Raw genomic sequence first — 17,595 nt, 5'->3', positions numbered from 1 at the left:
TGGTACACTGACGGATCCTTCACAGCCGGTGTCATTGGTCCAAGGAAAATGCACTTGGAGCCAATGGGTAAGCACACTACCATATTCCAGGCGGAAATATACGCCATAGACAGATGCGCTTCCATTAATATCCAAAGGAACAATAGGGGCAGAACATTGCTAATCTGACTGACAGCCAAGCAGCGATCAAGGCGCTTAGGTCTTACCAGGTGAACTCTGAAATGATATGGGAATGCCTTGAGAGACTGAATACGCTCGGCTCGCTCAATAAGGGGTTCCAGGTAATGTTGGGTTGAAAGGCACTGAGGCAGTGTACGAACTAGCCAAGAAAGGAAAAGGGGGCGCTTTTACAACGGCCAGAACCGTTCTGTGGTGTCGGAAACGGGTTCATGGCTATGACATTGAAGAGGGAGAGGAACGGTTGAGGGAACTATACTGGGAGGGCCTACCAAGAATGGAGCAGTCCAGGGTGCTTATTGTGGGATACGAACCTAAACGTACAAAAAGGTTGCTTAAACTTCACCAAGAAGGGCCTCCAAGTCATAGTGGGAATTCTCGTTGGTTACTGCCGGCTAAACTATCACTTGGGGAAGCTAGGGATATTTGTGGACACTGTCTGCAGGTTCTGTGCGGAGTGTGATGAAACCTCTATAGACGTTCCGGGATAGTGTCCAGCACTTGTGCAAAGTAGGTCGAGGCATCTGGAAGAACACTTAATCCTAGAAACAAAGTTGAAAGGTTTGGAAGTAGGGAATATACTAAAATTCCTTACGGCTATAGGCTTGCTTGAGATACAATAAGCAATAGGTACACTATAAGCAGTAAAAGGGGCACAATAGTTCTTTAAGGACGCGGTGCGACTTTCCCTTAGCAGAATAATAATAATGATACCAAGTTTTAGTCTCATGGCTACAACATATATCGGGGCGTTGATGATTCCACCCATAAGCTACACCAAACCATTGTCTACTATCGAGTAGAGAGATAGTTTCTGAACCTGTTCGGGTTGTTCATAACCCTAATATGTCAATTTTTGTTTACTAGCGTATCCATGGAGCCGAAAATGCGCGGATGATGTGCACTATAAATACCTTTAGGTACCCGAAAAATGCTTTTAACTGAACGCTGATTTTTGTAAAATAGCTGAAGAATTTGAAGGCGTTGTTGCAACATCAGTCTTTCCTTAATGATTTGCTAAACAATACTGAATTAAAGTGGTATGACCGTTTCACACGAGTCATGCGCGATCTGTCAGAAAACCCTATTCAGAAAAAATTTCCAAGTTTGAATTAAAATGGAAATATTTTGAAGTGGTTCTTGTCACTGAAGAAGAAAAGTAAGCAATTGCAATCAGATGGGGGTTTTTGGATGCAGGAGTTTGCTGCTAATGTAGTATTAATACGGTAAGATATTGAATCAAATTATTCCATTAACTGTATTTTAGAATTTAATTATAAATTGCAGTTGGAACTGTTCCTCATTCTAAATCCTAATTTTATTATATACTTAACCTGTACAGATACATGCAAACATATGAGGGGAGTCAACGCTAGTGTGAAAGCCAAATGCCAGGGCTTGATTATCAACAATCAATCAATAGACAAATATCTAATAAATGGCATTTAAATGTAACCTGTCTTGTTACCTTAAATATGGTCACGTGGTAGGGAAAGAATAAATTGAAGTGAATTCTTCTTTTGTGTTGAACATGGACGGATTTTTGTTTTAAAATTTACATTTGATTCTGGATTAAAATGTTAGGATGTTGACTACAAGCTAATATATAAATTGCAGGAAAAAGACAAGAAACAGTATAAAATTTGATTCTGTATAGTTTATTGAAAAACATGTATATAATATTGTATAAATTTGTTACAGTACATTTGGATATAAAGAGACATCTAAATATAGAATATACATATAGAGATATATAAACTTTAATTATTATATTTACTGGCAAAGTATACGTACGTTTGTTAATATGTTGGCTACATTCTATAATTTTTTTGTGGCTCTAATTTTTATTGTATCTTCAAGGCAAACTATAAATATTTGAAGGCAGTATATTTTTTAAATAATTTATACAAAGTGACTGAATTCATAAAGGTCACTTAGAATATTTCATTGTACATGGTGGTTGCAGTAAAAATCAATGCTCAGGTATTGTTGATTGACTTACTTTGAATTCAAACGTATGCTGGATCGACTTGATTTTTCTCATCATCAATCATTTCCAAATACAGCGAATAAATGCACATCCAAATATAAACTCCCCAAGCAGTTACTTTAATTAAATTAATATATGAATAACGATAAATTTTGTTTTGTTTTAAAAAACTTACATATATGAGTTCCAATCAAAATGGCCACACCTATTAGCATCCTTCCAGCAAGTAAGAGGTATATTGCAACAGCTGTCAAAGCCATCAGGTTCAAGATCAAACTTAACATATTCATAAGCAAATAAGGGATCAAGCACTGTCTTTCCCGTTTCTTCGATCCAATTATGAGCATAGTGAATGCGATTAGGGCAATCGCAGACCAAATCGTCCCATACAGCTTCACAGGAACTGAAAGATAACGGAAAACCCAAATGAATTATTTATTTACTATTCTTTAGATATAAGATAAGTATGTTATGAGAGGTTAGATATTGTCTTCTATTTGTAGTTAAGCCTAAAATTGATAGACCACTCCAAAAAAATTGATAGTTACTCCAAACTACAATTTTTATTTTACAGTGTATAGATATATATTTCGGGAGCAACTTACCCCCTTCATCAGTACAAAGCTAGCTTTGTAGTTTGGAGTAAGCTACTGGTCTATCAAGTATGTTATGTCTCGGCCGTTTCCGAATTTCAGATAAGATTTTTAACTTTTAAGTTACACACATTCCGAGCATAGAGGTGACAAACTGTGGAAACTGGACCTTCAGGCTGGGGTTTTGGTTACGGCCAAGAACTCCCACACGGGCTCGATTTATTTTACAACGACGGACCCGGCAACGAAACACGATTTACACATTTCCTCATGGAACCTACCCTCCCTGTATAGAGTTAAAGCTGCTCAGCGGCTAGTCGATACCCTATCCTAATATAGGACTGATATCACCGCATTATTAGAGATGTGCTGGATAGGGACTATCCACTCTGTTCTTCTGAGGCAAATTCTGAAATATAATCATCATAAACCCGCACGCTTCGACAAAGAAGATTGCAGAGTCGAATCTTCTATGAGGTTGTGGAAAGAACTACCGAAGTCTTCCCCAGGTATGACATAAAAATCGCACTTGTAGACCTATATTTAGGCGATAGGTCGGCTCTCATAGCTTGTATAAACTTATCAATTAGAGAGGACTGTGGATTATTGGTTTGCGCGGAAAGAGTTCCAGAACGTAGGCCTTTCTAGACGAGACCACTCTCAAATCAAACTGATCACGTGCTAATCGAACGGCGCCATCTTTTAGCCTCGATGGATATCACAATACATGGGGGGAAACAATGCAGACTTGGATTAGTATTTCGTTGGCACGGTGCTGCGGATTCGAATAACAGCACCACCTCGAATACTCTGCCACAATCAGGTGAGATTAGTGAAGTAATCTATACCAAAGTTCCCCGTAAACCCTATGAGGGAGAAATGGATGCCACAATAACCGCAGTTATCAAATATTCTGGAGATGAAGCATCGACAAACTATCTTCAAAACAAACTAAACAGCGTTATTATTGGTACGGCTACAATAAAAGTCGGAAAGACTGGTTCGATGCGATTGTTAGCAGTGGAATAGAAGAATACTGCTTACCAAGAAATGCAGCAATTTCAAAGAACGCAGGCACGCGCAGAGACCTACCATGAACTTCGTCTAATGGAAAAGCGAATTGACAGACAGAAGAAAGAAGCCTGGGAAAATCGACAGGTCTGTAAACTAGAGAAAATAGGGAACAACCACAGTAGGCATGCAAGTTTTATCATCAAATCAGCATAATGAAACCAAATATACCTCCGCGTTCATCCCGCCGAGATAAAGAGGAAAAGCTGATTATCGACCGCATGATCTTTTCAACAGATATAATGTCAGTGAGTTTTGGATCCCGCCAACTGAAGCCGACGAAAAAATACTGCCACTACCAAGCATGTAAGAAACAGGCCATGCAATTTAGCTACTTAAGAATTATAAGTAGCCAGGAGTCGTTAGAGTTCTAGCTGCATTGATTAACCATGAAAGGGATCGACTACATTAAGCGATTGTTAAGATTTGGAACAGCAAATCATTGCCTGATCATACGTAAACAAGTCGGAAAACCAGAAGTTAGATGCTTCATGTTATGACAAGTTCTGCGTTTTTGTTCTTTGCGAAGTATTGAAGACATAATTATTATGATCATTCTAAATAGACATACTATTTACTAGTGCATAAATATATACGTATGTACACATTTAGATTACTCATCTCCACGCTCTACTTCAGCCAATATTTTTCGCACTGAAAACATACTTGCATATATACTAAATATCAAACTGTTTGTTTGATATATACTAAATTTCTCGAAATTGGAAATGCGGGCAAACTTCGTACGAGACTCGATATACAAATATTTGAACGAACTAAAAAAGTCAAAATAAGATGCTTCAATACAGTTTTCGGAACGGAATAACTATTTGCGCATTTTCGAACGATTTTACGTTCCATTTTCTCATGGAACGTGCGCTCTATGTACAGAGATGAAGCTGATGAGCAGCTAGCCGATACCCTATCCCAATTTAGGGCTGATGTAACAGCGTTAAAGGAGATGCGTTGGACAGGGACCGGTTTCCTGGAGCAGAGCCACTGCACCATATATTATAGTGGCCGTCCAGTAAACCATGTGCTCGGAGTAGGTTTCTTAGTCAGCCAGAAAATGAAACCTGCCGTCATCGGCTTTGAAAACATAAGCGAACGGCTATGCACTCTGCGCTTGCGAAGCAAATTTAGAAATATAAGCCTCATTAACGTTCACGCCCCAACAGAAGAGACTGCAGAGTCGGAAATGGATACCTTCTACGAGGCAGTAGAACGAACCCTTGAAGCCTGTCCCAGATATAATATCATACTTGGGGATTTTAACAGCCAAGTAGGGAAGGAGCCCGTATTCAGGCGATGCGTTGGCTCCCATAGATTACACCAAAATACAAATGATAACGGACTGCGGATTATTCAATTAGCAGCGTCACACGAAATGGTTGTTGGAACTACCTGGTTTGCGTGGAAAGCGGTCCACAAACATATCTGGGCCTGTCAAGACGGGACCACTTTCAACCAAATTGACCACGTGTTGATCGAACGCCGCCACATCTCAGCCTTGATGAATGTCAGAACATATAGGGGGGCCAATATAGACTCGGATCACTATCTCGTTGGCATGGTGCTCCGAGCTCGAATAACAATCCCCTCTGACAATCAGGTGAGAGTTAACACTGAAGCCATCCACAACATGGATGCCGCAATAACTGCAGTTAACAGAGGACCTGGAGATGAAGCATCAACAAATGATCTTCACAACCACCTGAAGAACGTTATCATGGATACGGCCACAAACATACTTGGTCCCAGCCGCAAAAGGAGTCGGAACGGCTGGTTTGATGATGAATGTAAGCTAGCAACGGAACGGAAGAATGCTGCATACCGAGTAATGTTGCATTCTCAAAGAACGCAGGCACGCACAGAGACTTATCATGAACTCCGTCGAGCGGAGAAGCGACTTCACAGACGGAAAAAGGAAGCCTGGGAGAACCAACAAATCTGTGAACAAGAAAAGTACAGGGAGCATCCGCACCCGGCCCCCAAGTTTTACCAACAAGTCAGCAGGATGAAGCCTTATACACCTCAATACTCATCCTGCCGAGACAAAGAGGGAAATCTGATTTCCGACAGAATGGGCATATTGGAGCGATGGATTGAGTACTTTGATGAACTACTGAACAACCAGAACATCGGTGAGTTGGAGGTCCCGCCAACTGAAGACGACGGACAAACACTGCCACCACCAAGTTTAGGAGAAACAGTCCGTGCAATTCATCGGCTAAAAAATCATAAGTCGCCAGGAGCCGATGGAATTACAGCCGAATTGGTTAAATATGGAGGCGACCAATTACACCAAGTGGTTCATCAACTTGTGTTCATGGCGTGGGACAGCGAATCAATGCCTGACGATTGGCAACGAGGCATTATCTGTCTCATACATAAAAAGGGAGATATCACACAGTGCAACAATTATAGAGGTATTACGTTGCTGAGTGCCATCTATAAGATATTCTCCGCTATCTTGCTAGGCCGGATAGCCCCATACGCTCAGAACATCATTGGCCCATACCGAAGTGGCTTCACTGCAGGCAAATCAGCAACAGATCAGATTTTCTCTCTGCGGCAAGCGATGGAAAAACTGTTGGAATATGGACAACAGTTGCATCACCTGTTCATCGACTTTAAACCCGCCTATGATAGCATAGCCAGGGTAAAACTGTACACCGCCATGAGAGAATTCGGTATCACGATGAAATTAATAAGACTGACTAGGCTGACCCTGGCCTATGTGCGAGGCCAAATAAAAGCAGGACTATTCCACATCAACAACGGTCTTCGACAAGGGGATGCCCTATCATGGGTCCTCTTTAACATGGCCCTTGAAAAAGTGATCCGTGATGCTGAGGTAAATGCAAGATTACGATCCTCCTTAAGTCCACCCAACTACTGGCCTATGCTAACGATATCGACATCATGTGAAGAACCACCCGAGACGTACAAACTGTCGTCATCCAGATCGAGCATGCGGCTCGAGATCTTGGCTGCACATCAATGAAGGCAAGACAAAATATATGGTGGCAACGTCAGCACCGAAAACCAACCAACAACATCAAACCGCACTGGTCAAACGGGAAAAATAAAAATAGGAGAATACAACTTTGAGACCGTTGATAATTTCTCCTATCTAGGGTTGAAAATCACAACCGATAACAGCTATAATGATGAAATCCGCGCACGGTTGTTGTCAACCAACAGAGCCTATTTCAGCTTACAGAAACTGTTCCGCTCGAAACGTCTCACCATAGGGTTAAAGCTCTTACTTTACAAGACAATAATCTTGCCAGTCCTCATGTATTCCTCGGAGACTTGGGTTCTTAGCAAGAAAAATTGCGAACTCTTAGCCGCGTTCGAGAGAAGAATCCTCCGAAGAATTTTTGGCCCCCTACATGAGGATGGAAGATTCCGGAGCCTACATAACGACGAAATCTATGAGCGATAAAATCCGGCTCAGTAGGTTCCGGTGGGCGGGTCACTTAATCCGTATGGATGAGGATGATCCCACCCGGAAAGTCTATAAGGGCAATATCTATGGTAGAAAAAGAAAACGAGGCAGACCCTGCCTAAGATGGAGCAATGGCGTAGGTCAGGACGCCAGACAGCTTTTAGGGATATCGAATTGGTGGACTTCGGCGCAAAACCGGTATGTCTGGAGTTCCTTATTAAGGCAGGCCTAGACCGGATACCGATTGTTGCGCCGTTGATGAAGATGATGATGATGAATCCAGTCTTCGTATACATATTTCATATCTCGTTCACTTTATAGTAGCGTTGATATATATTGATGCAGAACATATCGAATTCGGATTTCCTTGAAACTTTCCACGATTATGCATATTTAAGAATTATCCACTATACCCACCCAATTTAATGACATACCATAATTCATAATTCACCATAATAAGATGAGTCGGTCAAATTGGACTCTCTTAGAAAACCCGACGGTATTTTCACGAACTCCAGACTGGAATCAGTACAGACGCTCTTGGAAGTACACCATCCCGCAGAACGGGCGAGAAAAGTGGTGATGGTTCTTGCAAGTGCTGCAAGGGGAATTGGACCAATGTGAAAGCGATTGTTACCAATGAAAAGGTGAGAGCTGTCAAACTGTCCTTTGAACATTTCAAAGCACCCGCCATGGATGGCATCTATCCAGCAATGCTAAATGAGGGTATGGAACCCTTACAGCAACCTCAAAGGAATATTTTTTGAGTATGTCTTCCTCTGGGCTACGTGCCTTCCTCTTGGCAAAATGTTAAGGTAATCTTCATATCAAAACCTGGGAAAGGTGATGTCCTAGTCCAAAGAACTTTAGACAGATGAGCTTGACTTCATTCTTGCTGCAGAGACTGGTTGAGCGGCACATTCGTGGGAACGCACTTAACGAAAACCAACATGCTTACCAGGGTGGAAAGTCCTGTGGGTCATGAACATTGAAGGAGTTTGTGGCTGCGCGCACTTCCAACGGCAAAAGTGGATATACGTTGCTATCATTAGGCCGATGTTCGCTTATGCATTCGTAGTGTGGTGGGTTAAAGTGAGACAAAAAAGTTTTCACCGTAAACTAGCCACACTGCAAGGAACTATGTGCCTGGGTATCACTGCTGCCATGAGTACGACATCCGGATATATTTATTCAAAGCAATGCAATGAGAACAGCTCATAGACTAATTCGGTTAGATCTATGGGATTCTCGGATCCCATACATCTGTTTGGTAGAAGATATGAATTTACCTTGAAGCGTAGGGAGAACTGGGAAGTCCCAGAGGAACAAGCTTCCCATTCTGACAGGTGGTAGAGCCTAAGTGCTGCTAGACACACCAAACTTTCGCTGGCAGAACCGAACATGCATACCGCAAAGTTTATTGCGCCGAAAAGCAGGAGAACTTGCAGGAGTATTGTGAGTATTCTGACATGCCATAATTCACTAGCTGGGTATATGTTCAGAATAGGAATTATTCAAGATGATGTGTATGCCAGCCTGAGTGCTCAAAAGTTACAACTTCTGGCGGGCAACTGATCACTTGGACGCAGCGGAGATCGTTTTTGTAATTAGAAGGAATGGGAGTGTTGGTATCGTGGCTGAACTAGAAAATTACTTCCTCCATATTAATGTTTTGTTGCTGGATCAGTGTTAAGATTTACGATTCAAAATTGTCGTGATTATGACAACATTTTTAGTGATCTGAAGGTGAGATAACTTCCATTTTTAAGGTTTTGGGTGAAACAAAACCTTATTAGAATCGAGTCGATGTCTGTCTGTCCGTCTGTCACAGCCGATTTATTCGGAAACGGCTGGACCGATTGTCAAGAAACTTGGTGGGAGCATGGGCTCTGTTGTTCCCTTTACATACAGCCAGTGCCGCCATTTTGTGTTAAGTTTAAGGGGGGCCTCCCCATACATGTAAATGGAGGGTGTAAATTTCTTTTTCATTAAAATGTGGCCATGTATATATCAAATGAAAGGGCTCAATTAGTACTTTTTTAAACTGGTTCTATATTTGATATCGGGTGAAACATAGAGGAGGGGGGCTCAAAACATGACCCCCAAAAAGGGTAACAGGTCTCGTTCTCAGAACCTATTCAACCGAAAAATCTGAAAAAATCACAGTGGTGCATCTCTACGAAATCTAGGCGTCAAAATACATTCGGTTCCGATATCTGCACAAATAAAGTTAAGTTAATATCTCGGGTCAATGCTGTAATCCAATGGAGAACTACGTTATGCTCCTCCCATAGGTAAATACAAAACCTTTTATACCTGAAGCGTCAAGCTTCCGGTTTCCCGACTTGTTACAATGTTTATTCGAAAAGAAGCATTCTGAAAAATATTTTTGCACATCAAGGGATGGTCTCGACGAGTGGTACAATGATGTATAGAATGCTTCACTATGTTCTCGTTATCTCTTGATGTTTGCTTGAAATTTCCAACAAAACAAAAAGCAACTTAGTATTTATTTATAGGATGCAGAAACAAATGTGTAGAAGGACACTCTTGAAAAATGTGATCAAACAGAGCTCTGGGTGAGGTGTTTGCATTTATTATTGGTTATCTTATCTTTTATTATTTTTTTTGTTTAGTTATAGTTTAAAATGAATTCAAGCTAAATATTTCTGATTATTGCCCTCTTTAATTCCGCAAAACTTTCTTTATTAGGGGCATCTTCGAATAGTATGATCAGAGGATGCCAAAGCACAGAGGGAAACTCGAAGGCCACGTCTCATTGCACATCTGAGGTAGGAGAAATATCGATAAAGAATGCGATTCGTCGTGGATCTTCCATTTCGATCGAGGTACTCGAATCCGGAGTTTTACGGCTCCACGCGCAGTGGAGCCATTATTTTCTATTGTTGTTTCAATTCCGATTTAGCTTGCGTGTTGATTATTCTTTAGTTTCACGCGAAGTCCCGTGTTTGTAGAATTTTTAGAATGAATTTTAACCCACGCATCGGTTAAAAGAACAAGTGAATTTTTGTATAATGACACGTGAGAAATTGAGGTGCCAGAGGATCCCGTCTCCCCACATTCCCGAGCCAGGTTAGCATAGAGGCATGCAAACACCTGTCGACGGAACACTTAACATTATTTGCGGGCGAACCTTCACGGTCAATTTCTCTTGGTCGTCTCCGGCTACTAAAAATGCTTTTTTGATTATCGCCAATTCCATTATGACATTAAATCATTTTATTCCAAATAGTTTTGTTTTTCCAATGAATTATCTTTCATACCTGTGTCTGCGAAAGAACAAACATCGTGGTATATTCATAATAAACATTTTTCCACTCTGGCTGTGTGTATTAATCTTCGTTCTGCAACAGTAATATGTATTCGAATACAAAAGATAACGTAAGGACGAACATAGGAATATAGTAAGACATTACTACTCCATAGACAATTCTTTCCAAGTTTAAGAGTCAAACTGGGTATATGCAAAAGGACTAAATGAGTCCTAAAACGGATTCAGTTGATATGTTTGTTTATATGTCAGAAAGACTTTGCCACAGATAAGAAGCATACGACTCAATAATTAATGTTATTTTACTTAAAGGAAGTAGAATACATCCATGTCAGCCTTAGTCAAATGGCTAGATATAAAAGTTTTAAAAGTTTTTAAGTATGCACATGAAACGTGATATGGGAACCAAGGGTGAAAACCTACAAAATATCATACACTGAAACATAGAGAGGTATTGATGCGAAAATTACTATTAACAAATCCACTAGAAAGCCGAACAATATGTCCCTCTTGTAACCTCTTTTGGATAATATGTGTGGTCGAGTTTTCGAAAGATCCATTGTTCAGAATATTGCCCTAATTTTAATACACAAAGATTAATTCCAAAGAGATGTAATAACCATGGGTTGTGGAAAGAACTATGTTTGTACATATTAAATTAAATTTATTAAACATAACATAAAAGTAAATCTTCAAACAACCACTTTTTTGAATTGGTTATCATTGTTCGAAATATTCAAAAATAATTAAATAATTAATAAATATCTTGCAAGACAGTGATTAATGGTGACTATTGCAATATGTGCTCGCTCAATATTTCGTCTTAAATACGAGAGGTTGTACTCTTGCTTGTACACGGCATTAAAGCCACTTGTTGAGTGTTGCATCCTCTCTTCACATTACTTCCAACAATACTTCTTTGATGCGAATTAAATTGGCAACAAGCCAATTTTTTCAGAAGAATATGCAGGTATTTATGGACAGTAATAGGAGATCAACAAGTGTAAAAATACCAAAAAATGGGTATAATTTTGCAAGTTGAGTGAGCGGTGGAATAATCTGAGATTCAGGATGATAGTAGAAATGCTGAAGTGCACAACAAGTGAATCGCCAATTGCAAACTTGTAGGGTCCTTAAGTAGTCGTGGTGGTCCGGTTATGAGCCTTAAATAGAAAGGAAGGAAGTAGTGTTCAGGTAGGGACATATAAATATTTAAAAATACACATAACCAAAGTGTAAAAACAGTATATTGTCATTAACACCACCCCGTCTGTTTGTAGAATAGTGCATTTCAGAAATCACTCCCTGTCTCCTTTTTCTGACGGTGCAATGGTCTAGGTGATTGAAACCTTGCGAATCCTTGTCTGGGTTATGGTTGCTAGCATTTGGGGTTTTCACTTGCCCAGCATTAACAAACGGAAGGAGAATCATAGCTTTATGCAGAATATTAGGTAACTAAAGATAACAATACAACAAGTTGAAAACCGCAAGCTCAACGCTTCAGGTATGGAAGGTTCTGTGTATTTCTTGTGTAAGTATATTTAAGTGCAGAAGTATTCCATATGTACCTAGCCCGTAATGTCTACGTATTTAACATGTCAGACAGCTCACTTTAGTGTGATATTGATAATTAGTGTTTTGCGTTCCAGTAAATTTACACAGAAGGCACAACTTTGAGCTAGTGTAATTTTATCAGTAATAGTGCGACCTTGACCAAACTTGGAGATATCATTGCTCATCATCATCATCAACGACGCAACAACCGGTATCCGGTCTAGGCCTGCCCTAATAAAGAATTCCAGACATCCCGGTTTGGCGCCAAGGTCCACCAATTCGATATCCCTAAAAGCCGTCTGCATCTCCGCCTACGCCATCGTTCCATCTTAGGCAGGGTCTACCTCGTCTTCTTTTTCTACCATAGATAGACCCTTATAGACTTTCCGGGTGGGATCATCCTCATCCATACGGATTAAGTGACCCGCCCACCGTAACCTATTGAGCCGGATTTTATCCACAACCGGACGGTCATGGTATCGCTCATAGATTTCGTCATTGTGTAGGCTACGGAATCGTCCATCTTCAGAGAGCCCTAGAGGGCTTCGGAGGATTCTTCTCTCGAACGCGGCCAACAGTTCACAATTCTTCTTGCTAAGAACCCAAGTTTCCGAGGAATACATGAGGACTGGCAAGATCATTGTCTTATACAGTAAGAGCTTTGACCCTATGAGCTGAAATAGGCTCCGTTGGCTGACAACAACCGTGCGCGGATTTCATCATCGTAGTTGTTATCGGTTGTGATTTTCGACCCTAGATAGGAGAAATTATCAACGGTCTGAAAGTTGTATTCCTCTATCTTTATTCTTCCCGTTTGACCAGTGCGGTTTGATGTTGTTGGCTGGTTCGTTTTCGGTGCTGACGTTGCCACCATATATTTTGTCTTGCCTTCATTGATGTGCAGCCCAAGATCTCGCGCCGCCTGCTCGATCTGGATGAAGGCAGTTTGTTCGTCTCGGGTGGTTCTTCCCATGATGTCGATATCGTTAGCATAGGCCAGTAGTTGGGTGGACTTAAGGAGGATCGTACCTCTTGCATTTACCTCAGCATCACGGATCACTTTCTTGAGGGCCAGGTCAAAGAGGACGCATGATAGGGCATCCCATTGTCGTAGACCGTTGTTGATGTCGAATGGTCTTGAAAGTGATCCTACTGCTTTTATCTGGCCTCGCACATTGGTCAGGGTCAGCCTAGTCAGTGTTATTAATTTCGTCGGGATACCCAATTCTCACATGGCCGTGTACAGTTTTACCCTGGCTATGCTATCATAGGCGGCTTTAAAGTCGATGAATAGATGGTGCAACTGTTGTCCATATTCCAACAGTTTTTCCATCGCTTGCCGCACAGAGAAAATCTGATCTATTGCTGATTTGCCTGGAGGGAAGCCTCTTTGGTATGGGCCAATGATGTTCTGAGCGTATGGGGCTATCTGGCCTAGCAAGATAGCGGAGAATATTTTGTAGATGGTACTCAGCATCGTGATACCTCTATAATTGCTGCACTGTGTGATATCTCCCTTTTTATGTATGAGACAGATAATGCCTCGTTGCCAATCGTCAGGCATTGATTCGCTGTCCCATACCTTGAGCACAAGTTGGTGTAACTGGTTGCCTCCATATTTAACCAATTCCGCTGTAATTCCATCGGCTCCAGGCGACTTATGATTTTTTAGCCGATGAATTGCACGGACTGTTTCTCCTAAACTTCATTCTTCATACTATATCTATATTACTACTCTTGGATCAACTTAAGCGGGGTTCCTAATCAATTTCCCAAAAACATAACAATATATTATTATTAACTTAATTTGAGTAAATATGTGTATGGACGGTATTTTGGAGCCTGGACATACAGGATACAGCCAGCTTCAGAATTTTCGGTTGGGTAATTTCTGAGAATGGGTCTGCGAAAGATTTCATTAATTTCCGACCCCGGCATGCCATGTCTTTCCAACAAGACCGAATTCGGTAAGTTCTAATGGAGGTTTTTCATTTGATTCTCTACACGATGATATCCGGTAAAAAAGATTTACACCCCCTTTTTGCATGTTTTTGGATCTCCTCCTTAAAGTCAACGCAAAACAAAGTTGTCACCTTCCTACCAAATTTCGTGTCAATCGGTGCAGCCGATTCTGAGAGAAGAGCGTGTAACAGGCAAACAGACAGACGGACAAAGATTGTACCGATTCGAATAAGGTTTTGTTTTACACAAAACCATGTTTAAGCAAAACCTTAAAAAGGAAGGAATGAATAATGTTCTATGCTCTCTTTAATGTTTTGTTGAAGCCCATGTACTAAAGAACTGATCTCCACTCCCTGCTTTTCAATTGAAATCTATTTCAGTTAGCTGAAATTTTTCATGTGATACCACTCATGAGTGTATTTGGAAAAAAGTCCGTTTTACATATACGAGGAGCCCGCCTTGAACTCAAAGTAAAATTTCATGTGGATAGGTGAAATGGTTCGCGAATAAAGTATGTACGGCAGAGGGATGGATAGAGACGTACACAGATAAAAAACATTACTTTTCTACACGATCTAATTAAAATCTACTCCCGTAAAATCCAAGCGGCGAAAACGAACGAAACGCTTTCTGAGCGGACCTTCATATTAGATTCTGCAAAGAAGAGCCAGTAACAAAACCCCTAAGGGAGATGGGATACTAAAAAAGTGCTCAAACTGTCATGAGGGTTGCACCAATAAAGAGAACAGGGAGATAAAAGGAGCTGCACGTCGACCAAGTGCTTGCCGAATATGTTGTGCACATTCATCCATTCATCATCTGAAGAAGTAGCATGTTTCTACGGAGATAATTCCTGCATTTCTGTTAACATCATGCCAAGGAAAGACAATTGGTTCTAGGATCTAACGTTTGTAAGTGGGGAACCTAACAATCTGTTACGGTGGCTGTGGATAAAATCTGTCTCAATAGCTTTGCGATGGGCGGGTCACTTAATCCGTATGAGAGAGTATGATTCAGCCGGTAAAGTCTCTAACGGCTATCTATGGTAAAGAAAGAAGACGAAGACGTGCCAGATTCTGGTTCGTAGGTCAGGATGCCAGACAGCTTTTAGGGATGTCGAATTGGTGGACCTCATTGCAAAACCGGAATATTTGGATTTTCTTACTAAGACAGGTCTAGACCGGATACCGGTTGTTGATTATGATGACTCAGGAATATCAAGTATAATGATCTTCTTAGTGTTCCGATTGCCGAGGAGGGGACGAGTATCGGTTACGTTGATGGTATGGCAGTGATTGAGGTTGCAAAGCCTCGCTCGGATGTGGACTTTTATTTATCAGGACAATAACTGCTCATCATAAAGCATCTTCATAATGTCCTTATGTGATTGAGGTTTTGTTTTATACAAAGCTTTGAACAATTTTGGAGGGATTGCTTTAAGAATGCTTTCCTGACTGAACCATGACGTATGTATATCGAAAACGGCATGAACTCCGCCCTTCAAGAGTACGTAAATTGTCATCCTTTTTATCTTTTATTTCATCTTTCATAATAAATTAAATCGATTTTAGTTCAGTAAACATCTATCAGAGGAGCGCCGATGCCATATGATAGTGTCTTGGAAAGAAGTTGTTCGCATGCATGGCCAGGATATGTTACTAGCGCGTGGGATATGATGATGAAAAACAGGAATGTTTTAGAATCGATGAATTATATTATGTAGATTTTTTTTGAAAGCTAATAGGTCTAGTATTGGGGTTATATGGAAAATTCTTGAAAAAGTATATTTTTCAAATGATGGATTCTAGGGAGTTTTCGTTTTTTGAACGAACTGCATTTTGCACGTGGTGGCTTTTGTTTATGGAATGTGTACTATACGACCTCATTCACTATCTGTGAAGTGAGACATTTTCCCACTTTGTAACTTATGCCATTTCGAGGCTTAAAGCCAACACTCCGAAATAAACTTCCAACCAAACAATCATAAACCAATAAGTTCACTTTACAAACCATATCATTTATCAGGCTATTATTATTGCAAAAAAAAATTATGTTTTTTTAAACAATCGACTGTTTTCCGAATTATATCTAGCAGTTGTAAAATCACGTGAACGTCTCTCAATTTGATTTTTGAAACATTCGAATCCAAGACTTACCTGGAACCGTTTCCGCTTTCTTCTCATTTATCGTCAGGAACAGGAAATATACATTTAACGGGCAGGCGAAAATTCCTAATATACCTAAAGTGTAGGCACCGGTTTCAAGCTTAAAGCAAAAACAGCACTTCTTTAAAGGCCACATTTTCTCCATAGTGTCGTAAATAAACTATTTGAGTCACCACTCCATCCGCTAAGTATTCCAAAGAACTTCCCTAACTATCTAAGACCTGGAGCACTTTCGAAAAATTCACGTCATCTTAATTTAAAGCGGCAACATATAGGAATCAACGCGTGGTTTCTCCAATTCAACCGATGGTTCATAGATAGACGGACTTTTTGATGATGAATGATCTCAAGTAGTCAGTAAGGGAGTCAGTTTCCATCGAAGCTGACTTCCCTCGGTTTGGAAAGGGATTTACAGTCAAGCGCAGTGGCATGGTAGGCATAGACAATAGACAATCATGAGCTCATGCTGCTTTCAAGCTTATATGTATATGGAACGCAGTTCTAGTAAGGATGCTGTGGAGTTGAACTCTTGGAATGTGGGTCGGCCACTCACACCCTGCCTTTGTGGATTTCATGCGTTCGACTTCTAGACGCCTAGAATAGCTAATCGTTAGGACGTCACTTTTCAAGCTCCAGAGACGTGAAGTGGACTTTCGCTTGAATGTACAGCACTCGGAGTCTTATTTATGCATTGTTGTAGGTTGACTCGTTTGGGGAGCGCTATTCATTACGTACCCAAAGGATACTACCCACAGCATGGGAGGTTAATAAAGTTTGCTCAGTTTTTCCTATAGCAGTATTACAGAACTATTGCTGCAGAGTGTCTGGCAGTTTGAATCAATTATTTTTTATTTTGATATCACTTTCTCCAGCAATAAAAATTATGTTAGCTGTGATATTTAGCCTCCCTCTCAACAATGAACTAAGTGGAAATAAATAAGGAAAGTTTCCGTAATATTTCTTAAAGTTATGCATCTACGTACAAATATATACGAGTGTGTTAAATATGTGTGGGTTTCACGGGAATGTATTTCATATTTACTTGTTGAGTTAACATTTTCAAGAGAGCCGATAAAGTTAAAACTTTAGTTACCATTTTTAATTCATGAAGTCTAAGTATTTCTTCCGGTGGTATGTTCTATTCTGGAGTGGATCAGGTCACGCCAGCGTCACGTATTTCGACAGAGAAATAGTTCCACAGAAAGGTTGACGGAAATGCGCACTTGTTGGTAGTCGTGACGTTAAGTATGGGTATGGTTTAAGGAAACGTGGAATAATGGCCCACCAGTGTCCCCAAGCTTACTTTTGCCATATCTGATTTGCAAGTACTATTCGCA

General features: G+C 40.5%; 1 protein-coding gene across 1 annotated transcript; it reads right to left on the bottom strand.

Annotated features, from left to right (window-relative positions):
- Nucleotides 1–1,954: 1,954 nt before the first annotated feature.
- LOC119661523 lies at nt 1,955–16,634 on the bottom strand. The gene is made up of 3 exons (XM_038070899.1): nt 16,250–16,634; nt 2,343–2,570; nt 1,955–2,284 (listed from the first exon to the last, which is right to left on the bottom strand). The coding sequence occupies exons 1-3, from the start codon at nt 16,401–16,403 to the stop codon at nt 2,187–2,189; spliced, it is 480 nt and encodes a 159-aa protein (XP_037926827.1). The 5' UTR covers nt 16,404–16,634; the 3' UTR covers nt 1,955–2,186.
- Between the last annotated feature and the right edge of the window lie 961 nt (nt 16,635–17,595).

Source organism: Hermetia illucens, chromosome 1 (genome assembly GCF_905115235.1).
Source record: "Hermetia illucens chromosome 1, iHerIll2.2.curated.20191125, whole genome shotgun sequence".
In the NCBI taxonomy this organism is placed as follows: domain Eukaryota; kingdom Metazoa; phylum Arthropoda; class Insecta; order Diptera; family Stratiomyidae; genus Hermetia; species Hermetia illucens.
Note: the sequence above shows the minus strand (reverse complement) of the source record. Positions and strands in the feature narration are given on the sequence as shown.

Bases quoted from the DNA above. Each gene is read 5' to 3' on its own strand.
- LOC119661523 (XM_038070899.1), bottom strand. From the start codon at position 16,403: ATGGAGAAAATGTGGCCTTTAAAGAAGTGCTGTTTTTGCTTTAAGCTT. The intron at 2,571-16,249 runs GTAAGTCTTGGA...GTTATCTTTCAG, and splicing joins GAAAGCGGAAACGGTTCCAG to TTCCTGTGAAGCTGTATGGG. The intron at 2,285-2,342 runs GTAAGTTTTTTA...ATTTAATTAAAG, and splicing joins TTTGATTGGAACTCATATAT to TAACTGCTTGGGGAGTTTAT.